A 26,506-nucleotide genomic window follows, 5' to 3' on the forward strand; every position below is an offset into this window, starting at 1 on the left:
ATGGTGCCTGCTTGCCAAGTCCAAGTATTCCTGCCTGGTTATATATCACATTCCACAGCATTAGTTTTCAGAAAATTTGTAGTAGAAATATGCCTGTCCTTCTACCTATCTTTCTTTCTAGACTTTATTGTTACTACTTGGTGGTGTTTTGCCTTCTGTAAAGAACTCAGTTTTACATCTTCATTATTACTATAAGCACTGAGTTTGCTTATCTTAAGCAGTACTCTTTGTTTCCTCGATAGTAAGAAGAAAGCATTCTCCAGTTAACTATTTGAGAACTCCATGAGAATATTACAGGGATATTGCTATTTTCAGTATGTCTTCATGCTCACAAAGTTTCAAATTGCAAGTAATTAACGAGATTTTAAAAATACTTTTCATTTAAAGGAAGCTTCCACGCTGTTCTGAAAGAGTTAGTGGTGGACTTAACTATACCAGATAGCCAGATTGATGCCTCTACATTCTTGCTTCCACCCCTTTGTCATGAGGATGATCTCCTTTTACTTGGTCCCTTACTGCAGGAGACTGACCACCGATTTATTGAAGAGCAGGTACTTCTAGTCTACTGGTACATTGTATACTGGTAGTATTGTATTTTCATTTGGTTCTACTTATTTAGGTCAGTGCTGGTTATGACTTGATCACTTGTATCCTTCTTACAGCTCCTTTTAGGTAACAACGTAGCTGGAGGAAGTCTGGAATATGACCCTTACTCGATATATGAGAAACTTGGAAAACGTGATTCAGTACCTAAACCACTACCTCCCACATTGTCAGTTATCAGTGCAGCAACAACTCTTTTTGGAGTTATATTTTGCCATATAGCAGAAATTCACAGGTAATGTAGTAACTTCAACCATTGGGAGATGTGGGGGGTGCTGAAATGTGGTCAGTGTACTTGAGATCAAACAGTAGAAAACAATTCTTAGTCAGTTATGAAAGGGGATTCCATGAACCATGTGAATAAAATCATTCGGACGAGAAAATTATTAGATGTTCTGTTTGAAGTTGCTCATGGTGAAAAGACGCATCCAGAAGTAGATTACTGTAATTGTGTTTGTGGTAGGCAGCTATGCTACTTGAAGGAGAATAATCAGAGCTTAATACTTGATTTGTTTCACCTCACTTTCTCAACAAAATAAAAGGAAAACCTGGAGTAGTGGAGTAGTTCTCCTTCATTTTTATTGTTTGTTTGTTTGTTTTTTAATCTATAGGGTTTTTTTTTTCTGTTTTTGTTTAAGGCTCCAAGTGTTAGAACAGTTGTTGAATTCTATAAAGCAAACAAAAGGATCACGACAGCAAATAGTGCAATTAAATGTTGTGTCAGCCTTTTCTACGTTTTTAAAGGTAAATCTCCTTTGTTTCTCTCTCTTTCCCTTTCTCTCCATTTTTAAAACATTGCATCCTTTCATTCAAATGTGTCCATGTAGACATTCTTATTTTGATTCATCATCAAGGTAAAAACAGTCCTGCTGTTTTCTGTGGCAACATTTGTGTTTGTAACATATTCCATAAGTGATACAGAGTCACAGTTACATTTTTTCAGTGTTTTAAGATTAAAGGGAAATTCTGTTTCTGTCATTCCAAATGTGTCACTATTTCTCTCAAATTTCTTACGGTAGGGAAAAAAAAAAAAAAAAAAAAAAAAAAAAAAAAAAAAAAAAAAAGGTAGAGATTGATTTTTAAAAGATCTCCAAACTGTTTGTTATTTTTTGCTTTTCCCTGATACTTTATATGTATTTTCCTCTATTCATCTGCAGTTTTCATTCATTCCTTCTTAGGGTTTTTTTTCAAACTAAAAATGTTTTCATGACAGGCAAGACCTTTAATAGTGCAGTATTATATTGCTGGCAGATTTAATACGCAATTCAGACAGCTGCTCTATTTTTTGCGTTTTTTTTTTTGTTTGTTTTTTTTTGACTGAAATTCTTCTGTATGTTATCAGATTTTTGTCTATATATTTTCTAAATTTTATGCTAGTGGGCTGGTTTATTGTGTTCTACTGTAAACCATTATTTTTTGAAATCAGAATGCTGATGCTGTAGCGTTGTGGTACGATGTGTGCGTTTCTGGGGTTAGAATTCTAATTCTTGAAGAGCAAATAAAAATTGAGGTACTCCACAAATTGGATGGAAAGAAAATCAAATTCTTCCTTCAGATCTTGAAATTTTTGCATGACTGACAGAAAAGCTTTCTGATTACTGTACTACCCAGAAGTCTGATATATCTACTATCTATTTTTAGCACTTGGCTAACTGCAAGGGAAGTTTAGGTCCAGAAGAAGTTAGAAGATCTGCTCTGACACTGGTACTGGGTGCCTTGGAAAGCAATAATCCACTTCTAAGATGTGCTGCTGCAGAGTGTTGGGCCAGGTTGGCTCAGGTGGTTTCTGACAGTGCCTTTACTGCCGGATTAGCACAAGTTAGTTTTGACAAGTAAGTTCAAAGAAGTATATTGAATTTCTGTTTGAGTTCATAACAATACTTAAAAAATATACCTGGTCCCCAGTATGATAATAATTTAAAGAAAAGTAGTAAAAGCTGTTTTCCTTGATGTTACTTCAAAAATTAAGAAGAAAAAGCGCTGTTTGATTTCTGTATGCAGCTGTTTTTCTGTTATTTAAGATTATAGTCTTAAGTAAGCACATAGACTTTCAGAGAAGTTAAAAGACCCGTTGTCCTAGCAGCACTAGTTAAGTATGTCTAAAATGTTTTGTTACTTTCAGATGATAGATGGCTAACCTACAGTTTTAGCAGTATAACAATGTCTAATCAAGTGTTTTACTTACTATGTACTAGAATTTTCATTTGTAGTCGTGATTGTGTAATATCAGTCTTGGTGATCACATTGACTGCTTTCTTTCCCTATAATTGATAGGCTAAAATCTGCTAGAGATGTGGTATCAAGAACGGGCCACTCTTTGGCACTGGGATGTCTGTATAGATACCTAGGAGGAATAGGTTCTACTCAGCACCTGAATGCGTGTGTTGGAATCCTTTATACTTTATCTCAGGACAGTACTTCTCCTGATGTACAGGTACTTGTCACTTACCTAAAAATGTTATGTTACAAATTAACTGATTTATATTCTGGCATAAATATTTTTTCTTATAACATTTCACAACCTGTTAGATGCGTCTCAGGGGTGATGATGAGTGGAGTAGTAAAGGCAATGAAAATAGCCCATACTATTTTCCTTCCAAACACGACCTAGGATGAGATAAGAGAGGTTCTTATTTTGATGATCAGTGAGAGTGATAAGGCTAAGCTAAACTGTATTTATAAACAATATCTGATGTTTTAGGAATTGATTAATTTCATATTCACTATATCTTGACTTTGACTAGATGGCACCTTTTTTTTTTTTTTTTTTTTTTTCCTCTCTCTGTTCTTGTCAGTTTTTGTCTCTGCTACAAAATGTACTTCACAGATTTTTTCCATGAAGGCATATGTAGTAAATAACAGGGTTTTGAAGCCTGAATGCTGTAGAACTTGATCAGTATATTTCTTTCAATAAGGCAAGATCTTCTTGAGATTAATTCAGATGATTTCTCTGTGGCTAAAACTGCTTTCTATCAGAATACTTTAAGATACATAGTACATATTATATGTGTTTGTATAAATCTTAATTAAAGACATAAAATAGATTTAATCTCAATTACTTTGCACCAATAGCCAAAATGTTGTTTCAACCACTCTGTTATATTAACTTTGATAACTATTGTTCTTGCACATGGGACTATAAAATGTTTTACAAACAATGTATCTGAGGAATAATCTTCACAAATAAATTAAATTACTATTTATTTTTTATAAACAAAGACAGTTTTAAAGCAGTTCTTTCATTGCACAGCAGAGTTCCTTTAAAAAAAAATAAAAATTGATTCTTGAAAGTTCTTTTTAAAACCTCTCTATTAGCCCCTTTCAAACCTAAAAGTACAACTTTTATTACCCTTAGAAATTGAATTTCTTTGATCTATCAAATTTTTAAAAGATTTTGTTTATCACTTATGTGTTTCGTAATTGCTTCTTTTATTTTATAGGCATGGGCACTTCACTCTCTGTCACTGACAGTAGATTTAGCTGGCCCCTTGTACCATGTGCATGTGGAACCTACCTTGTCTCTTGTTCTCATGTTGTTGTTGACTGTGCCTCCTACATACACTGAAGTTCACCAAAGCCTTGGTCGTTGTTTAAATGCATTGATTACCACACTGGGCCCTGAGTTGCAAGGTGAGCAGTGTACAGTATTGTCAGCCTTTTTTGGTTTAGCAACAAAATTATTAAAATTATTTGAATTTATAATTATAATCTAACATGCAAATAAGCGTATTGAGTTTTTTCTCTCTTGTGAGACAGAGAATTACTTACCTAAACACTGAGATTTCCTCCGGGCAGTGATATCAGAATATAACAGATATAGACAATGTTCTTCACAAGGATGTGTTGTGGGTGACTTGGGAAAAAAGATGAGTTATCATGTTTTGAAACAGAAGCTGGCAATTTTGAAGAGAAAAATGAACAAAATTAAGTACTTTTTCTTTGCTGAATATAGGCAGCAGTGCTACAGTTTCAGCTTTAAGAACTTCCTGTCTCCTTGGCTGTGCAGTGATGCAAGATAATCCTGACTGCCTTGTTCAGGCTCAAGCCATCTCTTGCCTTCAGCAGCTTCACATGTTTGCTCCTCGACATGTCAACTTGTCTAGCCTTGTAAGCTGCATATGTGTGAGTACATGTTTGCTCATCTATATCAATACAGTAGTAGCTGTATTTTAAAAACTTGTGTTTGGAAATGCTTAAAAAATGAACAAGTTTTCTTAAGTGGTGTAACTGATCATTATGTGATGGTGGGATGTTTCATATCCCCTATAGGCGTGTATTCTCTGTTTTTAATTATATACTACTCAGTTTCTGCTCCATCTTAAGGAGAGGACATTATGTAGAAGTCTCATTCTTCTGAACTACTTTGGAAGTGTGTTCTGCTGTGCTTATTGAGGCCAGTTGTCTGACAGAAAAAACCATCCAATTTTGCACTAGATTTTTACCAGCTATTTTATGCAGGCCACTGTTTTTTTTCTCTGCTGCATTTACATCTTTGGTGGGGGGAAAAGAAGCCCCCAGTGTGTGTACTGATCAACCAAGACAGTTCTCAGTAATTATTTTTCATGATGGTGAAAAACTGTAGATTTCTCTATTTTGTTGTTTCTGTAGCGCTAGTTATTTAGAGTGTTAACTTCTTGGTAGTCAGTATAAAACTTTTAGACATGTAAGTAATAGTCTGAAACTAGGTATTGGGGATAAATAAAATTACGTTCTATTTGATAGGGAGGTGTTTGGATTATTTTTTTCTCCAGCTTTTTATTTATTTATTTGTCTATCCAAAAGTATTTATATTTTAATAGCTGCTGTTCCCAAACACTTGGTTCTATCAAGAAAATAACAGCGTATTTCCAATATTAGTTAATTATGTCATTTTAGGATCTAGGGTTTTTTTGCTGTTGTTTGTTTGCAAATAAAACTGTCTAATATCCCTGTAAATCAGAGGTGAACAAAAAAAGACAATAAAATGTTTGTTGTTTTGTTGCTTGTTGTTTGTTTTTAAAATTTATTTTGTCTAACACCTTTCTTATTTGCATTTCCTCCTGCATAGCATTTGTGTGTCAGTAGTGGCCATATGCACTATATATTGGCTTTTTATGAAGTTCAGACACCTTTTATTTATCTTAATTTTGCTTGACTTACAAACATGTTTGTGGGAGGTTGGAAACACCTGGAAGGACAAATTCTTTCAGCCTCACATTGCCTTAAATTTGCTGCTTAGAGAAGAATTGGAATCCATCTGATTTGTTTGTTCTTCTAACATAAAACAGCTGCAATTTTTTTCTGGGTAAAGTGCAGGCTTTTTTATGTTGATAGAGTCATAATAAATCATGTGATTCACTCTCTTGCACAGAGGATGTATTAGCTCTTCGGATCATTTGAATGTCCATGGAGTTTGCAGTCTGCTTCCATGTACAGTACAATCTAACTAATAACAAGTAGCTACAAATAGAGAGGAGGTCATGATGAAGTCTTTCTGTCTATATAATGTTACTTTTATTATTTTTTACAAATTGCCTCAAAGTACTAAACGAAGTACCTTATGAATTTTTAAATGATATATATTATTAAGTTAAGAAGCATGTTTCATTGCTTCTGTATATATGTTTGGGCATCTATAGAAGCATCCGTATTAAGCTCTATCCCAGAAGTTATCAGTTGTAGAGGAGAGGATTTCACCAAACTCAGTGGTCTTAAATGGACAGACTTTTCTTGTTGTAAGGAACTTGTTACAGAACTAAAAGCAGCGTTGCTGATTCTGACAGTTTAGGATATGTCACTCGTAAGTGTCAGAAACAGAGGATGTTTGAGTATGTGCTTTGCAGATCTGTGAGAAGATAGTTGCACAGGCAAACTCACACATTTGCAAAAATCACCATCTTTCCCATGCAGTTTCCACTTACTACGTCACCATATAGGTAGGGAAGCAGAACAAATCATTCAATTGGACCTGAGATCTGCCTTTGACTGTACTTGGCAGGCAGGGTGACTTTCGGCAAGTCATCATCTGTGAGTGCAAATTTTTACATGTCATGAACGAGGTGTGATGCCCCTCCTATGCAATGTATTGTGGAGTCTTTGAAGTCAAGAATTAAAGCCAGATATTAGATACTGTGGACATTCATCATGATTTATTTAAGACAGAAAAATAGGAAAGGTAAAGAATCTGTGGTCAGATAAATGATCTTTGAACTTGCTTCTCTGTCCTCTTCCCCCATGGTCTCTAGAAAATACCTATTTTCAAACTTCCCTGCATTGGGCTTGTTGACGTAACTGATGTGGCAGCTGCAAGCTACCTCCTCCACCTGTGTTCCCATCCCCCTAGACTATCTCATCTCCCATGACTCCCAAGTATTTAGGCCATTGATTTTGTGACTATTTTAGCACTGACAAAACATGAGTCAGGCAAAGGCTTCACCAGTTCTTTTTTTGTTGTTGTTGTTGTGTATTTCTTTGTTTGTTTATCTGTGTACACGTCTGTCATTACTAGCAGCCCTTCTACAGCTTCTTCAAATACTCCTTGTTTGTCAATTTGATCTTTTTCTATGGGACTTTGCATCTAACAGATGCTTATCCTATCAGTTGAGCTCTTTGCTCCAACAGAATAGAAATGATATGCTTTTCATTAGGCCTACTATTATCTCTAACATAATTGTTTTTAAGTATAGACTTCCAGAGACCTTGTCTGTGGAAGCTTATGATGTACTGAACATTAATTTTCAGCTGTTAGATGATAAAGATATTCTGAAGCCATAGATAGGTGATTACGTTGTCGTAGTTCTGGTCCCTTTAAATACTAATTTTAAGGGCAACTGGCTTGTGATTTACAGTTTTCAATGTAAAATATAACTGAACTAAGCAAGATAGGTTTATGGCATGTTTGATAACATTCTGAACTTTTATATATATTGATTTTACCTGTAATGGTCTCCTTGTGTGGTTGGTATCACTGATATTTATATTTTTGGTTTTGTCATGACTGGTTTGTCATTTGTTTTTGTGCAGGAAATCTTGTTGGATAATTCTGTGTTGGTAGGTCTCTGTGCCTTGTTAATCCTGAACTATAGCAGTTTGCAGTGTTGTTTTTATATTTCATCGTTTCTTCCTTTTAACCATTTTAATGTAATTTCTTTTAGCATGTCAATTGACATACAATTGTCATCCTAACCTTCCTAACTTATTGCAAATGACACACTTATATTTCATTTATGTGCTTAGTTAGGCATCATTTTAATCTTAATATGTTCAGTGTGGAAAGGGAACAGTTTGTTTGTTTAAGTTTGTATGTGGTGCTTGCATTGCTGTGTCTTGTTTAGTCATGTCCTCTACTCAGAACGTGGCAGAATGAGAGAGATGAAAAATGTGCACCTTGCTTTGTCCTGGGCTTGAATCAAAATCCCTTTTTGTTTTTTTTTTTATCTTTTAAAAGTGAGCATGCAAATTATGCACGTCCAACTTGCAGTAGAATGTGTATCCTGCTTGCATAAATGTTCCATTAAAAGCCTCATTTTTTATTGCTTTTAAAATTTCAATTAAGGTATTTTGCAGAAATACTTACAGAGCCAGGTTACTTTTCTTTTAGAAGAATTATGCAGGTCTACCTACATGTGTGCTGAGTATATTATTTGGAGAGCATGAAGATTCATAAGATGACACTCGGTTTTGTAAAATAACAAAGCTCAAATTCTGTATCACTTATTCTTTGTGTTCTGAAGTTGTTATTTTTAATGGTGTGTTAACTAACTAATGTATAGTAGTTACTTTGACTAACATACATTGACCTGTTGCTGACAAGTGAGCAGCATGACCGTACTGCAAGGTTTCTCTGCAGCAGACACCCAGCTCTGTCAGTTTTAGTTAAAGGATTGTGACGACTTTACACAGTTGCAGCTTTGCACAATTTCCACAAGCATACAAAATTAGACAAAATTGATTAGCTGGGATGGATTACATTTATTTTTTTTATGGTAACCCACATATAAATTAGAACAAGTTCCTTAAATATTGGTGTATCCATTCTGCATGACCACGTAGTTGGTTCCTCAATCTTTGGCAACCCCTTCAGAATGATCTTAAAGCTGAGTGCAAGCAAATTGAAGAGTCAAAGTGCTCCACTCTAACAAAAAAACATTGGGGCAATGGATTTTTTTTTCTAGTGGTTGCTTTGATTTTGTTTTGATTGTTTAAGAGGTTTTGCTTGTTTCTGTATTAATGAATCTATTCTCATGTATATTTTAGTATTAAGTAGCAAACAGACACTATGCTGGTGATGTTAAAAATATGAGGATATAAACTGCTTTTCCTAGAAACTGCTCAGGACAGCTCATTTGTCTCAGTATGGTGCATTCACCAGTAACCCCTACCCTTCCTCTCGCCTTTTCTAAAATAATTTAATGAGATTTGACAGTATAATATTTTTTGTGATGGAATTGCAGCCATGTACTTTGTTCTTTCTTATAAACATCTTGGTATGCATGGAACTCAAATTTACTAAAGTCAATTGGTTCACCCTTGTTTACACTGGAGTATCCCTAGTTACTAAGGAAGATTATTTGAGTGTATATTTCTTGCACAGAGATTTCAAAATCTTTATGTATATGATCAAGGAAGACATTTGTTCACTGAGACCATAATTCAGCTGTTATTGAAGTTAATGGGGTGTTTCTACTGATATCAATGGGAACTGAATCTGGCCCCAAAGCTTTCTTTTAAATTACATTTAGAGAGAAAGTACTTAAAATATTAATACATCACAATTCATTGTAGTGGTTTCAATATCTTTCATTTGAGATTTAAAAAAAAAAAAAAAAGCTGAGCAAAATTATCACAAGTTCTGTGCTTACTGATTTCACATATTTTCACAACTGTAGTTATTCAGAACTGACTGGCCTTGTAGAAGTATGACTGTAGAGGCTTGTTAGCCATCTCATTGTTTCTTTTTGCATGTTTCAGGTGAATCTTTGTAGCTCATACTTGTTACTGAGACGTGCAGCAGTAGCTTGCTTGCGTCAGCTTGTGCAAAGAGAAGCTGCTGAGGTATCAGAATATGCTGTTGCATTAGTTAAAGAGAGCAGAGAAGACTTTACTCCAGGTACGGTACTGAAGTTTCAATATCCAAGACCTTGACACACTCATAATGAATTTTAAACACATTCTGCTATGGTTATGAAAACTTTGCTATGTTCTTGTTGAAGTCCTGAACCCCAAAAGATCCTTTGTTTCAGTTTTCTATGTATTTTCTAAGCATCTAAACCCCTGTGATTGATAAGATATATATACTGTTGTTGTCCATGTACTGTAGGTAATAAGGGTCACTAATCTAGAGGGGGAAGATGCCGTTCCAGACAAATTTAAGGCTAACTACCCTATAGCTTCATATTCCTGTATCTCAAATGCCTAACTTTGTAGTCCTTACACACCTTACATGGTTTTCATAGTTTTACTTTCATATATAAATTTCTTCCCAAACTAAAAATCTGTCACTTTGAGTTCAGAGACTTAGTTAAGTAATGGTCCCTAGAATTTCTAACTACCTTGGGGATATGGAGCTTTTTTTGGATTTTTTTTTTGGGGGGGTTGGCTAAAAGGTCGGAAAGTGATCACCTTTTCATGCCCTGCTATGAGAATATAGTGGTGGTAATTTATTTCACTTTGGATTTCAGTTCACACTGGTTTGCAAATTTTCAGAAGATGCATAATAACAAAATTGCAGATTTTTGAACTCGGTAGTGTTGCATGAATAAAATCAGTAATAATCATTTAACAGATTATTTCTCAGTCTTTATTTTTGAGCTGTGTTGAAGAATAACTATTAACTCTAGGACAATATTTTAAATTACAAATAGAATTACCTTATGGTTCAGTGTATGAAATCAGGTAGCTAAAGACTTTCTTTTTCAGGAGCTCAGATGCTACAGTGAGTGTAGTGCTGCAAAATTTGGAATAGGACTCTTGCCATTTTCTCTGGGATAACTTTCTTTATAAGAATCGTAGAATCACAGTGTTGAAAAGGACCTATAAGATCATCTAGTCCAACCGTCCTCCCTTTACCATACCTGCAGAAAACCCCTAAACCATATTTCCTAGCTCCCTATTCAGACACAAAGTTAGTACTATTAGTACTATGATCTGTGAAAGTTCAAAGTTTGTTTTGTACCAGATGACTTGGACATGGCAATAAAGCGATATAGATTATTCTTTCAAAATTTTTTGATAACTGAATGTTTGTTGTCAAGCTACTCTGTGTGCAACCTTGAGTGGGCTTTCTGTGGTCATTACTCAGTTTTGGGATGGACAACATTAATCTCACAGACATTGTTCTTTGCAGATATTAACATCAGAGAAATAGGCCTGGAAGGGGCGTTGCTAGGCTTGCTGGACAAAGAATTGGATCAAAGATTGTGCCAGGATATCAAAGAGACTCTGAGCCATATGCTTACTTCAATGGCAGTTGAGAAACTCTCTTTTTGGCTGAAGCTTTGTAAAGATGTTCTTGCTGCCTCAGCTGGTAAGTACTCATAGACTCTAGTTCAGAATACAGTAGTACAGCAACAGAAAATTATGTCACTGAAGAAAAAGTGTGCTTCAATATTCATGAAGTGTATCATCATCTTCCATAATGAAACACTGGTCAAGGGACTAGTGTTAAGTTAAAGGTAACTCAGTTATTTCAGAAAGAATGTGACTTCTTTCAGTTTGGTTGTCTTTCCACTATTCACATGTTTTTGTAAGAGTTTTAGCATTGTCCTAGTGTTATCTCCATAACAGGAAGGGAAGCACAATATGTCTGAGCTTGTGAATCCTGGGCAAGTACCTACAAGAAAAATGCTCGTAGTATCTATTCTGTGGGTGGTAGGAATGGCAGACACCATATTGTTAATCACCATCCCAAGCAGATAGAATTAATTACAGTGCTAAATACTGTGAAAAGGTTTTTGTTTTGTTTTTTTTTTCTCCTCCCTTTCTCTGCTGCTCTCTCTCGATCTGTGATAAAGAAGAGAAACTTCTTTGCATTTGAAAGGGCAGTATTTTCATACGCTTCATTTATTTTAAAATATTTTTTCCTTTACTTCTTTCCTGCAGTTCTTCATTCACTTTCACCATATTGATTTTACTTTCCAGCGGGTAGTATTAAAGATGTGCAGACAGCTTTGGTGCACTTTATTTTATATTCTAGCATTGACTTTCAGACAGTGAAATTGAAGGGATTCATAGTGAGTTGGTGGAGACCAGATTAAAGAGATTCTCTTATAAATTTTTCTTTAGTTTTTAGCTGAAGTAAAAAAAAAATAATAATAATAATTACCATATTTTTCACTTTTTCTCCTATGTCTTAACAACAGATTTCAATACAGTAGCATCAATAGATACTACTCAAGAAGAAGAAACTGCAAAAGTGGACGATGTGTCCATATTAACATCTGAAAGTGAAGAGAGGTTCCATCCTTTCAGTAATCCGCGGTGGTCCACCAGAGTTTTTGCTGCAGAATGTGTTTGCAAAATTATAAACCAGTGTGAAAATGCAGGAAATGCCCACTTTGACATAACTTTGGCTCAGGAAAGGAAACAACGTGATTCGAGAGGTATGTCTGAAGCACTTCAAGAATTTCAAAGTGTGCAAAATATGCTTAAACTAAGTGTTCCCTTTTGTGTCTTAATCAGATTCATGATAAATGTGTAGTTTGTACTGTGATTAGAAGCCTATATTGATTAAGATGTAGAGCAACTTCAATTAGTCAAAATATTGGCATGTTACTGCAGCATTTATATTCATTTTTCTGGTTATAGCACTGTGTTAAATGCGTATGGAGCCGTTGTTTCTGCATAAACATTGGCAATTAGAAGTGGTAGCTGGCACCAGTCTGCAATTATGCAATTTGGCTACCTGAAAATATGAAAAAAGTGTCAATTTTCAGTACCTATCTGTGTTTATTCAGAAGTTTTTTCCTATCAAACAAACAAACTAGAAAGTCTGTCTCATATGTAAAGGTATTTATACAGTATTTCAGTTCAAACTGAAAAGGAAAGCTGCCTAAATCATCTAGCATGAGGTATTCAAGTTGTTGTATGCATAAAATGCCTCAAATTAAACTTTGATGTGCTGTAAAATGTAAAATATGGATTTGGAAAATGTTGGGAGCAATATTATGAGATAAGTTATGTCTATATTTAAATGTTACGAAACTGTTTTTTGTTTCTATTTTCAGATGACTTTTTAGTATTGCATTTAGCTGACTTGATCCGAATGGCTTTTATGGCTGCCACAGATCACAGTGATCAACTTCGTCTTTCTGGGCTTCAAACATTGCAAATTATTGTTCGGAAGTTTGCAGCTGTTCCAGAACCAGAGTTTCCAGGTCATCTAATTCTGGAGCAATATCAAGCCAATGTAAGCACCATTGCTACTGCCTAATGTTTTCCATAATAATAACTAGGAATAGATGAACAGTGGAGAATGTATTTATCCAGATTTAATTAGTGATTTCCTGAAGTCTTGTTCAGAATTTCCTTAAATGAATTCTGAGTTTTAGAGGATCTTAAAAAACTGTCATTGCCTGTAATTAAAAAGAACCATTTTTCACTTATTGTCAAACTTCTAATGAACACTCATAATTCCTGTACCTGTAATATGCTGAGATGCATCACCAGCCAAGTGTACTTGTCTTCAGCAGACTTGTTGCAGAAATCTCATTTGATTTATCATTTGACTTTTGACAAAGCACACATTGATATTTCATTTTTAACATCAACTCAAAACAGAAATTTTTCAGAATTTCCATAAAATCATGTAGTCCATTATCCCTAAAATTTTTCAGTAGGAACTTAGTCCACCCAGTAAGAGACTCTAAAAATGACTGAAATCTGAATTGAAAGCTTGAGTTTACTCAGAGTTCAATATTAGAGTTTAGTTTGAAGATTATTTTATGAATTATAGAGACCAACATTCATAGTAGTACTAATATATATATATAATTAGTTATTATTATATTATGATATTATAATATATAATATATTACATATATATATATATATAATATTTGTATGTATATAAATCATTGCAGAGCTCATGGTATCAGTGAGGATGGTGCCATTGCACTTGACTTAGTTTACATAATCTATTGTACTTTGTAATTTCATCCCAAAAAGCATCTGGCCTAAGTCTGAATGTTCCATTATCATCTAAATCAGCAAGTGAAATTTGCACTGGCCTTTAGAGAAAACAGCTCTTATCAATGACAGTAGGTGAAATCCCTGTAACCTGGTGTGTTCTTTATTAGATAAATGGGGTTTATGTTCTCTTCTTCCTTCAGTTTATGAAGTTGACCAAGTTCAGCTGTTTATTTCTTTCAAGCTGTACTTTTTTTTTAGTAAGGAAATGTCACTAGGTGTCTTGCAAGTCTTTGATGGCTTGGAACACTGTTTATTCTTTTGAGAGCTACTCATCAAGTTAAGAGCTCAGGAAGGAAGAGGTTTCTATTTCAATTTTAGACTGTATAAAGAAAAACGTCTTTGAGGTTCCCCTTTAAAGGCAGCTATGTTTTCTGTGTAAGCAAAACAAAAAGTATGAATGCAGTTGTCTCCTTGCTTTTGAATCTCACCAAAAAAGCCTGAAAAATGAAAAAGGAAAACTGTTTTATAAAGGAAAATTACAGCAAAGCCTATGCAAAATTATTCTTTCCTTAGCTGTTTCGTATATGTTAAATGTTGTATATAATTTCCTTTTAGGTTGGAGCAGCACTTAGGCCTGCCTTTGCTCCAGAAACTCCTCCTGATGTCACAGCAAAAGCATGTCAGGCAAGTGTTGAAAGTCAGAAGTCTTAGGTAATAGATCCTCTGAAATTTTCTTTTTCCTTGATATATCATGCAAGAAAAGGGAAACATGAAATCACCTACTCTCAAATTCTCAACACACATAAAATACCTGTATGTTACAGCATCCCAGATTTTTAATGCACTTTTGAGTCTTCTGGGAAGCTTTTGTAGCAGCTAATACTTCAGCTATTTAATTCATCCCTCCTAATGTTTTTGGCTTTTGTTACTTACATATGCGGAACAGTAATTCAATTTAACACAGGTTATTATCTGAGAGATAATTCTATCTCAATAGAAATGAAAAAAGTTTTTCATCATTTTAATAATGGCAGACAAGGAGTATCCAGTGATGTTTGGCTTGTTTCTAACTAACTTTTACAATGCTAGGTGTGCAGTGCCTGGATAGCAAGTGGTGTAGTAAGTGATTTCAATGATCTTCGAAGGGTTCACCAGTTGCTTGTATCTTCTTTGGTCAAAGTGCAAGCTGGGAAAGAAGCACAAAGTCAACAATATAATGAAAGCACCTCAACTATGGAGATACTGGCTGTGCTTAAGGCCTGGGCAGAGGTTAGTGTAATAATCCTGTAATAGTAGTCTTGATTTCTGGTACGTGAATTTGAACCATTCAAACAGAATTGTTTCAGAGATTTCTTACATGCTTCATTAAGTAGAAGTTATTTGATCTTTGCTATAATTCGCTGTCTCTAAACTACATAAACACCAGCCACAGCCAAGCTGAAAAATAAATGTAACAAACGAGATGCTTGGTAAGCTTGACTGTGGCACTGCTGTGTAATTATGTATATATTAATATACTGTATTTCATAGAATCACAGAATCAGAAGATTCTTACATCTTCTGATGTTTCACTATTAATTTTAAATTGATGTGATACAAATTGTTATGGTATGGTAGTCGTAAATAGTTTTTTTGTTTGCCATTTAATTTCATACATGTAGCTCTTTCAATAGCGTCAGTTCAGGACCGCCTTGGCTAGCTGCCTTGAAGTCAGCTCACATGAATGCCTGTTTTAATATATGGAAATGCAAGGTTAGATTGTATATAACCTCTAAGAGATGTCTGAGAAAGCACTGATGTTGAACCTGATGGAGGGAATGGATAACCATCTGAATATCATCGCATGTGGTTGATGTTGTGTAAGCAGAGGCATGTTTTGAAGACAGCAGGCAATAAATGGCATTTATTTGACAATTTACAGAAACATATACATCTTCTGGTGTCTATACTGAAGAAAGGATGTTAACAAAAAAGGGATGCCATCAGAGAAAAGCTAGCAAATGGGAATAAAAGTCTTGAAAATAGGTTTGCATTGAGAGATTTAAGTAGATCGGTTTCTTTTGTCTATTCAGGAGCACTGAATATATAAGGTGCCACTATCAATTTAAATTCCATGTTTCTGTCAAGTACAGCTTTTCAAAGTGAAGGTGTGTAGATTCTTCTTAGCTATACATAACAGCCACTAGAAATTTCCAAAGTAAACCCTTCAGCTTTCTACTGAATTTGAGATATGAAAAACTACTACAAAAGAAACTGGGGATAAGTTTTTGTGACCTGTAACCAGGCAATCCACACCTACTGGACTTGAAGCAGGGAGATTCTAGGAAATCTCATGCTTGAGCAACAGGCAGTCATCATCTTGGTAGTTTTCCAAGTATTAATGTTTGTAAACGTTTCTCCAACTATATAAACAGGTTTACATAGTTGCAATTGAAAAGCAAAAAAATCCAGGTGATACACACAGTCACTCCTTGAAAACTGCAAACTCTGCAGAAGAAAGCAATAGAGATGTAACATCTTCCACCAGTGGTCTCGTGGACTTAGTACAGGCAGATCTTGGAACACTGAGCAAACTCTGGCTTGCTGCACTTCAGGACTTCGCCCTCCTAATTTTGCCTTCAGAATATGCATCACAACTGCCTGCTGAAGGTAAGGAGGTGAATAAATTTTATTTTCATAGCTCACTTGCAATCATTGATGTCCTAGCTGACTTGTGTTAGATTTCAATAAGATAACATTGTATATGGAACACACATACTTGTGTACTTAAATATAGATTGCTTATGAGAAAAGAGCTTTCAGTGATGTGGAAAGTAGTTTGTTCAGTATCTGTGTTGGTTGGATATCTTTATGGTTGAAAGAGGGAAGAGGTAATTTTGTTGGATTTTATCCAAATAAATCAAAACAAATTGCCATTTTTAGCCTAAATTTCAGTATTCCACATTTGAAAGGAAAAAAAAAAAAAAAAAAAAAAAAAAGTAATAAAATATGGTAAATATTTCTATACGAAGAATCCCAATCTTAAATGAATGAGGAATTATCATAATTGGAAATAAATATATCCTTGAAACATGATTTTTCTTTTTGTAGGTGGTGCATTCTATACGGCAGAGACAATAGAAAATGCCAGACCTCATTACTACAACTCCTGGGCACTGATACTTTATGCTACAGCATTATGGCTTACTAACACAGGTTTCATTGTTGCGGATCCAGATGAAGGAGTTACTAATCTCTCTAGACCTGTCACCCCAACTACAATGTGTCAAGATTCTTCTACCAGGCCTTCAGTGAAATCTCCTGAGGATGTGAATACTGACAGGTTTCATCTTATTTTGGGTTAGTGTATCATCTGTCTTGATTCCGTAACACCAGGAACGCTGTTCATTTTTAATCGATAAAGCTACTTGCAAAAAATATGTTATTATTCACACTTCACTGTGTTGTTGAATTTTGATCACTTTGATCACTCTTAGAAAAATCTAGTCAAGTGAATTTTAAGTCCTAGTGACATAATTGTAATGTGTTTTCCCAAATGTTTAGCTCATGGTTAACTACTACTACTTGCTCTAAAGCAAGTGCTTCCTGCTGTACTCATAAACACAAAAGTTCAAACTCTGTGAACAGACTTCAACACAGGCACTTTCTATAGTACAGCAAACCTTGAAACGTACACTTATCAGTTGCCAACAGTTTATGGGACTGATGGATCCATGCCCCAGGAGAGGCAGAAGGGGAAAAATGGGAAAAGACAGGGAGTTGGGCCTAAAAACTAAACAACAGCAATGAGCTATGGGGAGTAAAAACTAGTTTACTAAGTATGATATCGGAATGCAAGATAGCACAATATGACACAATATAATTGGAATTGAAGCTAATAAATCAAATAAAAGGAGGGAGAGAGAGTGTCCAAAACCAAGGCCTTACTATAATGCTGAAGGCAGTATGGCTAGGGAGCACATACCACAGAGACAAGTTGTAAAAGAAGGGCAGTCTTGTGACTTGTGAACAGTTTTATCTTCCCCTCTGAACAGAGAATGGAAACAGAACAGTGGAAGTCTTTGGGGATATGTGGTTCTTCTCTGCTGAGAACCATGTACCCAGAAATCCATGAAACTGGAGCATTAACTTTTCAACTCCCAGTGCTCTTCCTGGTGTTATTATTTGAAATACTAATGACTAAAATCATAAAATCATAAAATCATGACATCAGTTTCCCAAGTCATCACATATTTTGGAATTACAGCTGTAAAACTGGGTTGAGAACATGGATCACAACTTATATAAAGTTTATCTCCAGTGTCACAAAATGTTATCTGAGGAGTCTGAAACCTCAGAAAGAAGTGATCAATTTTATGTGGTCTGGAATTTGTGAGCCTAGGCCTGTGTAATTTCTTTGTAGCTGGTGATCCAGCTGTGGTGGTTGCAATCAGCATTTCTGTAAGATGACAAGAAAAAGCCCCAGCCTTGGAGTTTATAAAATATTGTTAACTTCTCTGTTATTCTTTTTAGTTGCATAAATGAATCCATGCATTATGAATTATCTGCTTGTTGTGAATTAAATTGGCAGTTAGCTGAGCACCACAGTCAATTGCTCACTTGCCTCCACTCCCTCCTGTGGGATGGGGTAGAGAACTGGAGAGGGGAGAAAATAAAAGATAACGAAATAGAGCCTGCAGGTTGATGTTAAAATAAATAAATAATAATAAAGCAGAAAATAAATAAATAAATAAAGGAATAATAATAAAGATCATAGGAATGATAATATACAAAACAAGTAATGCACAAACACGTGCCAACCAAAGCCTAGCCAGTCCTGAAACAGCATTTGCTTTTCCAGCACACTTCCTAGCTTTTTCAGTTTTTGATTTTTATTTTCTTTCTATGGGATGCTATGTGGTATAGAATATTCTTTGGTCAGGTTGGGTAGCTATCCTGGTTCTGTCCCCTCACTCCAAATTGTGCCCCCCAGGTCCCCTCACTGACAGGGCAGCAGGAAAATCTGAGAAACTGAAATCTCCTTGGCTCTGTTCAGCACTCCTCAGCAACAGCTAAAACGTTGGTGTGCTATGAACATTGTTTTCCTGTTTTCCTCCTAAATCTAAAATGTGTACCAGCCACTATCAAGGAAAAATAAATTCTGTCCCAGCTGAAGCCAGGATACTGCCTGTTCACCAGATCTAGAGCTCAAAGCTTTTACTTGGAAATAGTTCTAACTTATTTTTAATTGTTCTTTCCTCAAAATAATAACAATGGGAAATGAATCCCCTGTGTATAAAATGTAAATGTTGTTTGTATGTCTGCTCAACATACTATTAGGTTATTTTTTAAAATTTTATGATTTTTTTTTTTTTCATTTGATCCTTCCAGGAATTAGTGTGGAATTTCTCTGCTCTCCTCGATCAGATGCAGCAATGGAGAACATTATTGCCTGCTTACATGCCCTACAGGCTCTCTTTGATGTTCCGTGGCCAAGATCTAAAATAGGTGGTGATCAGGTAAGGTGTTATTGATCAGAATCCCAACCTAATTTTGAAGGATTTAGCAAGAAGTTCCTTAAGTGCTAATTTTGAGCATGACATCCTTACCGAAGACTTCACTCTAATTGTTATTAACCATTTGGTAAAGAGTGTCTGTTTCTAAACTTTCTGCATCAAAGTGGGTATACATTAAGCATTTTTCTTACTATAGGAGTTGGCTGTAGAGCTGCTGAATGTTTTACATCGACTGATACTGACAAGAGAATCACCTGATATTCAGCTTGCTGCTCTTGAAGTTGTTCGTCTGATTCTTTTTGCAGCTCAGGAGCATGTGAAGGAAAAGCGGAGAAGTGCAGAAGGTACAGTAGGGCACAAGATGCTGAATATATATTCTTGAGGATATGGCCATTCTTTCTTGGAAAGTAGGATTCTTGGAGTTGGTATTCCAATATGCATCTTAATTGAAGTCCTTCACAGTGACTAATCCTGGTTTACTTAAGTCAGCCCAGTTACCCGACTTCAGAAATCAGAGAGGCACGATAGCAGATGCTTTTGGACTAGAAGCATGAACTGAGGAGAAAAATTGGAGAAACTGCAGACTGCGGTTGGGATAACCTTGTGTGGTGACAGGGAGGAAGAATTCATGGAGAAAAGGGGATCAATTGCATTAGAGGAATAGAGACTCTGCACACACAGCTGTTACAAGCTGGACTCCACTAGTTTCTCTGATGATAGCTTTCTAAAGTTAATGAGAAAAACAACAAAATAACATCATGCTGGCACGGTATCTCAGCATGTTTGAAGTCTAAATCTATTGCATCCACTTTTGCCTTTCCACAATCAAAGCACATATTGCTTATTCAGAAAGATGGATGTTTGCCAGTAGAAGCTGGAATACATCTCCACGCACATGCATACAAGTCAAGATTGTCATTTGATGATGAAACAGTCTTAAAATGTAAACTTTTTGGAAACAAGATACAGTCTACGTATTTCTGCCATGTTTTTCATTTCTGTTGTAGTTGATGATGGTGCTGCAGAAAAGGAAACATTACCTGAGTTTGGAGAAGGCAAAGATACAGGAGGACTGGTGCCTGGGAAGTCCTTGGTCTTTGCAACACTGGAGTTGTGTGTTTGTATTCTTGTCAGACAGCTTCCCCAGCTCAACCCTAAATTAACTTGTAGCCCTGCAGTTCAATCAGGAAAACATCTGTTACTATCAGAAGATGGAAGTAGGCTGGTATCAGCAGCATTACTTATTCTTTCTGATGTTCCTTCAATCTGCTCTCCTGAAGGTATGCTATTTAATCACAAGGAACGATTAAATGAAAGATTATTGGGCTCTTCTGAGCAGCCTGGTTACTACCTACTTCTCTCAGCTGGATAAATCTGGCAGCAAGGTTCATTATTTGCTTGTGACAATTTCCTGTTCTAATTTTTCTTTTCTGACTGCCAGATAACAGAAGCTACCAAAGCAATTGAAAGAGCCTTTGTTCTTTTTATCCTGTGTTGTTGCAGTGCAATTAATAGATTTCTTTTGTAGAGGAGTGTACAGTAGATGCATGCTTCTATCCTACTTGTATGTTCTGGAACAGAATCATAGAATTACTCAGGTTGGAAAAGACCTCAAAGATCATCAAGTCCAACCGCAGCCTAACCATAGTACCCCAACTCTAACAACCCTCTGCTAAATCATATCTCTGAGCACCACATCCAAACAGCTCTTAAGCACATCCAAGGGTGGTGACTCAGCCACCTCCCCGAGGAGCCTATTCCAGTGTTTAACTACCCTCTCTGTAACGAAGTGTTTCCTAATGTCCAACCTAAACTTACCTTAGCGCAAAATAAGTTAAATTTAAAAGGCAAACATATCATGTTAAATTTCATTTAAAGCTATCATATGAACATTAACAACCTTCTCTTAAGTAGTTCTGGTTGGTTCTTCAAATTAATTGACTTTTACCCCATCATTCGTTTTGAATGTACACCAATTTTTAAGAGGAGGTGCTTTTTTTCCCCCAATAATATTGTATTGATATAGATGGTCTTACAGTTCTGCTACAGCATGCAGGTAACCCATTTCTGTCACTCTCTTCCTTTCACACCTTAGGTATCCATGTTATTCACCACGCAAACTATTGCCTTTACCAGCTCTGTAGATTTCTTCTTTTTTTCCTAAATTTGTGCTCTATTACAGAATTTGTTACAGGGGCTAGTGTACTCCAGATGGAATAGTTAATAGTTCTTGCTATTGTTGTAGGGTACAATATGATTTCTTTTTTCCATTTGTAGTCCATTATGTGTCTTTTTAAATCAAACCTCCCTGAACTTTTCATTTCACTACAATTAATATGCATTGTTTTACAGGAAGTGTTTCAGTTCTTCCTACCATTTTGTACCTAATTATTGGTGTACTTAAAGAAACTGCACTCAAAGAGCAAGATGGCCAGCTACCTTTGCCAGTTGCTGCATCTCTACAAGCTCTTAAAGGACTTTTGTCTTCACCAATGGCTCGAGCAGAGAAGAGTCGGACAGCGTGGACAGATCTTCTGCGCAGTGCTTTGGTCACTGTACTCGACTGTTGGGATCAAGGTAAGGACAAGTTCATTTTATTTAGACCGAATTTATGCATGTCTTGTCTAATTAAGTAGCCAATTAATTCTCCCGCAGGTAATTACTGCTGAAACTACAGTGCCATCCTGTCTCTACAGTTAACATGAGAAGTCACAGTCTGTAAAGGATAAATGTGGAACTGCAGGCTTATACCTGTATTACACAATGCCACAATGTAGTTACATCATGTGATGGAATAAATGGGAGTTGTAACTTCAGTGTTAAAATGAGCATAAAAGACAGTTGTACTACACGTGATTTCTGTGCAAAAAGTAGTGTCTGTATTGGTAGCAAAGTGAATTAAAACAAGAGTTTAAGAAAAATACCTCTTTGTTCTCATGTTAGTGTTCTGTATGCTGTTTCTTTAGCTCACCCATTTTGAACTTTTGGCTTTTGTCATTCCTTCTGTTTAATCTCAAGGCTGTAGCTCTTATTGGAACTTTTGTTAATAGTGCTGTTAATAATTTATTTGAGCAAAAGCCTCAGCCACAGCAAAAAGGATGTATGTTTTTAATGCAAGTTTTCCATAATTGTCAAAATAGGTTGCTGTATTCCTACATGTCATCCTAGCTTTTCAAAGATGCTTATTACACTGCCTACAAAGGAAAAATGGAATAGGAGCGTGTTGGTACTTCTAAGTACGTGAGTCACCACTCCTGAATTCTTATTGTGACCTTGACTTTTGTAACAGTACAAAACCATAGCAGTGCCTCAGAGTGTGTTGTATTTCAAAAAAGAGATTCCTAGAGAGACCAAGATATTTCTATTTCACTTCTCTGTACAGTCTGAATTCATAGAATTACTTCCCACTGCAAATCTAATAGGCCATTTGCTTTATTGATAACAGATGGTCTTCTCCGAGAACTCGATGAAGTGAGCCTGCTTACTGCTATCACAGTATTTATTATGTCCACCAGTCCAGAAGTTACTACCATAGAGTGCCTTCAAAAGCGTTGTATTGAGAAGTTCAAAGTAACACTTGAATCAAAAGATCCTGTTGTAAGTACTAGTGAAATTGTAAGAATATCAGTAGCATATTAAAGGTATTTTAGCTTATTTCCTGTTCAGTTGCTTTGTGCTTTGACTACAGTTAATCCTGTCCTACGCAGTCCACACACTGGCAGTGACACAGTGCTAACACATAATCTTTAAACAAAAAGAATATCTTCTCCTTAACTAAAGAGTCTGGGGAGATGAAGGATTCAGTGGAAAAAAAAAAGAGGATGTGTGATCCAGTTGTTGTTATTGATTTGATTACAAGTTGTAGTGCTTCTGTGAACCACTATTTGTTAGCACCCTAAAAACTGATTTATTTTCACACTGTGAGGTGGATTTTTCTCCCTCCCTGAAATTTATCTGACAAACTGTGAGTTTTAAAATGCTCCGGCTTGTATTTCAAGGTATAACGCTTTGTAACTGTGACTATTATTTTCCCTTTAGGTACAGTCTAAATGCTACCAGCTGCTGCACTCCATCTTTCAGCATCCAAACAAAACTGTGTCATATCCTTATATTCACTCTCTAGTATCATCCATCGTGGAGAAATTGCAGGAAACAGAAAAATCAAAGCCTGAAAATGCTGCAGAACTTCAGGTTGTTCAGGAAGGAATCAAGGTGGTAACAGCTCTTACAGCTGCTGCTGAGGAAGAGCACCGTAAGTTGCTTCCATTATTTGTACCCAAAACACATTACACATGCTTAAAGCTGTCACAGGTATTAAATTAGAACGAAAGGATCTCCGGGAATCGACTCTTCAACAATAATTGCTAAAAGAATTGTTAGAATGTTGGTTCTTTCTAATATACAGTTCAAATAATATTAGCTGCTTTACAGTTTGTGTTAATGTTAGCTTGGTTCATGACAGAGAAATGCTTCTGTTTGCAATGTGAAGTTGTTTTTACAAAGTGTATGTTTCAAGTCCTGTTTTCAATGCTTACAGGTGCTCATCTGGTGACCTGCCTTCTTCCTATCCTTATTTCCTTTCTTTTGGATGAAAATGCCCTGAGTTCTGCTACAAACACAGCAAAAAATCTGCATGAATTTGCTTTGCAAAATCTGATGCAAATTGGTCCACAGTACTCAGCGGTTTTTAAGAAATTAATGGCTTCCTCTCCAACTATGAAAGCCAGGCTTGAGTCAGCTGTAAAAGGCAATCAAGAAAGCATCAAAGTGAAGACTGCTAAACTTGCAAAGAATCCTGGGAAAAGTTCGAGCATTCAGCTGAAGACCAACTTTCTTTGAAGTCTCATTATTGCACTTTGATATCAACAGCAAAAAATACTCTTCATAATTTCCAATCAGAGGATATCTGTGAGTTGCTCTCATATGTTTTCCAGTTTGCGTTGAAAAATTATAGAAATCTTTTAAGAGAAAATGAAACTCTAGATGGCTGCCTGTTAGTTTAGCAGATTTCTCTGAACAATATGAATAGGACCCTCAGAAAGATTCTAACCCTCATTTTTGAATTAAAGTACCAGAAATGCACATGCCTATATTAAAAGTCTTTAGTGAAGTTTAAGATAGATATATTTAGGAGCAGCCCACGATTAGCCAGAAAGTAAAATTAATTTTGTTTTAAATCAATGTTTGTCAAAAATAAATTACCCAAATCATTTTTTGGATGCTACTGGGATATAAATTTACTTGCAGGTGGTAACGTATCTTTATTACTAATTTAACGCACTGAATTATTAAGTAAGCAGATTAAATATCCTTGTAAGCCTTACAATAAATTATCTTTGATCTCAAAAAAAAATAAAAAATCAGTAAAGATAACATCATTAATATTTGTAATCTTAATAACTTCTTGAGCAGGCCAATGTTTAACAAATGCTGTTAAATACAGCTTTACAGTGCTTCTTCACTGAGGACTCGGTAGTGCTTTGCACTGTGGGGCTGTTGTGCATCTGTAAGCATTTGCAGGCTTGGTGCCTTGCTGCTTGGCATAGTCTCACTTTTCAGGATGTATACTTGTGTTAATTTGTATTGCATTAGCCAGGCAATTGAAGCTCAAATATTTTGTCCATAATAGGACAGCGACTTTAATATACTGTGCCTCGATTAAGACATCTGTTCTACCTGGATGTGTGTTTCCTGATCTTTAAATGATCAAATATATACACGCATCACATAAATCTATGCATCTCTGCAATGAGAGCTGTGGATGTACCTGAAGTCAGCTTGTCTTGTGTCAAATGAAGTACAACAAACTCATAAGAAGTATTTAATTAACATTTTTATTAAGAAACATATTTTAATATAGAAAAATAACTATTAAAAATTGCAACGGCTATAAAGTATTTTCTACGTATAGTATTGATTCTTTTTTTCTTAATACCAGTATTGTCTAAACCAAACACTATGAAACTGAGGATAGAATTTCCTTCTTGGTTCTAATTACTTAAAAAAGATTAAAATAAAAAAGAGAGGGAACTGAGAAACACACTGTGACTCAGGAAAAGTGTGATGTACTGTATTTTATTAAAAGTTTTGTATATAACTATAATTGTAAATTGTACAGAATTAACCATTTGACCAAAGTTCTAACAATTCAGTTTTCTAATTTACATAAATAAAGCTAATTTTCTTCACTTGAGATTTGTCTTAGTCATTTTACCCAGTAGCAGAGGAGGAACTCTAAGGACTTCCATAACAGAAAGAAATGTTTGTATGCTGCTGAGTGGAAACTAGAAAGACAGGTCATGGCCAGACACACCAAAGTCTGTGACCACATGGCAGGCCTTCCTCTGTTCTGCACAGCACAATGGTAAGTAAGGGGGATTGGGGAGATATGCATTATATATACATGTACCTATTCTGTGCCAAATGCTGGCATAGGTGATCTTTGAGAAGATGGCTGAGATGCCCTCCATTTTTCCTGAAGAACCAGATTCTTTGTTCCACATCTTCACTGCAGTCAAATCTGTAGTTTGCACTGGCTGTATCAAAAGGGAAGTATGTGAAGTTTGTCAGTTATTGATCTCGATCCCTTCAGTCACTTCTTTCCCTTCACACCTGACTTGGTGCAGTTTTTTTGTGTGTTTGTTTTTCTCCTGACCTCTTCTGGGAAAAATCACAGACTTGAGACTTAAACAACTCAAGTGGCCAAGTGTATTGCTGAGAATGTTACCTGCTACAATAGCTGTACGTGGTTACTTTTTTGAGTTGTGTTGTGTAATAACAGCAGCCACCTTTTTTTCTTACACTAATTTTTTATTATCATTAATGTGATAAAATCTTTCTTTGCTTTTAAGAAGCACGTACAAGTTGCAAGAGCACTAAGCTACGCTTCTAAAAACCAGAAGAGCTTTCTCCTGGATTTCTTAGGGAATCTCACTGCAGGAGCTGTTTTTTTAGTCAGACTGCCAAGAGCCATAATTGTGATGTTTCTTAGTCAAGTCGTGTAACCACATGTGGCAAAGCTCTATTTTGAACATATCTACATACTGTGAATACAGAAACAAAAGCACGATTCATTGAAGAGAACTGCTGCTATTTGTTAACGTTATCAGTGCTTTTCTATAATCTGCAAAATAGGATTATATGCATGGGGTTTAATCCGTGCAGATATCCACATAAATAGTAAAAATACCTCTCCCATGGGCTGTGCTTTATTATGTGCACTTAAAATAACAAGGTGAGTGCTCACATGAATAAATTTACTTAAGATTTTATTAATGAATGTTAGAATCCTGTTTCAGTTG

At 35.7% G+C, this 26,506-nt stretch overlaps 1 protein-coding gene across 2 annotated transcripts in view; it reads left to right on the forward strand.

The window, feature by feature from the left end:
* Positions 1-25,397, forward strand: part of HEATR5A (HEAT repeat containing 5A) — a 55,749-nt gene extending 30,352 nt beyond the window's left edge. The window contains exons 16-38 of one of the 2 annotated variants that reach the window (XM_072337008.1): positions 388-551; positions 663-838; positions 1,242-1,347; positions 2,245-2,435; positions 2,878-3,037; positions 4,044-4,233; positions 4,556-4,725; positions 7,606-7,632; positions 9,553-9,691; positions 10,928-11,107; positions 11,943-12,182; positions 12,807-12,988; positions 14,326-14,394; positions 14,800-14,979; positions 16,125-16,359; positions 16,801-17,049; positions 19,081-19,208; positions 19,402-19,549; positions 20,213-20,485; positions 21,558-21,782; positions 22,651-22,802; positions 23,244-23,457; positions 23,743-25,397. In XM_072337008.1, coding sequence (XP_072193109.1) covers positions 388-551; positions 663-838; positions 1,242-1,347; positions 2,245-2,435; positions 2,878-3,037; positions 4,044-4,233; positions 4,556-4,725; positions 7,606-7,632; positions 9,553-9,691; positions 10,928-11,107; positions 11,943-12,182; positions 12,807-12,988; positions 14,326-14,394; positions 14,800-14,979; positions 16,125-16,359; positions 16,801-17,049; positions 19,081-19,208; positions 19,402-19,549; positions 20,213-20,485; positions 21,558-21,782; positions 22,651-22,802; positions 23,244-23,457; positions 23,743-24,044 — 4,100 coding nt within the window. In that variant the 3' untranslated portion in view covers positions 24,045-25,397. The remainder of the gene's footprint in view (positions 1-387; positions 552-662; positions 839-1,241; positions 1,348-2,244; positions 2,436-2,877; positions 3,038-4,043; positions 4,234-4,555; positions 4,726-7,605; positions 7,633-9,552; positions 9,692-10,927; positions 11,108-11,942; positions 12,183-12,806; positions 12,989-14,325; positions 14,395-14,799; positions 14,980-16,124; positions 16,360-16,800; positions 17,050-19,080; positions 19,209-19,401; positions 19,550-20,212; positions 20,486-21,557; positions 21,783-22,650; positions 22,803-23,243; positions 23,458-23,742) is intronic. The other variant, XM_072337009.1, reaches the window with a different exon arrangement.
* Positions 25,398-26,506: the final 1,109 nt, after the last annotated feature.

The sequence above is a fragment of the Excalfactoria chinensis genome, chromosome 5, assembly GCF_039878825.1.
Source record: "Excalfactoria chinensis isolate bCotChi1 chromosome 5, bCotChi1.hap2, whole genome shotgun sequence".
Classification (NCBI taxonomy): domain Eukaryota; kingdom Metazoa; phylum Chordata; class Aves; order Galliformes; family Phasianidae; genus Excalfactoria; species Excalfactoria chinensis.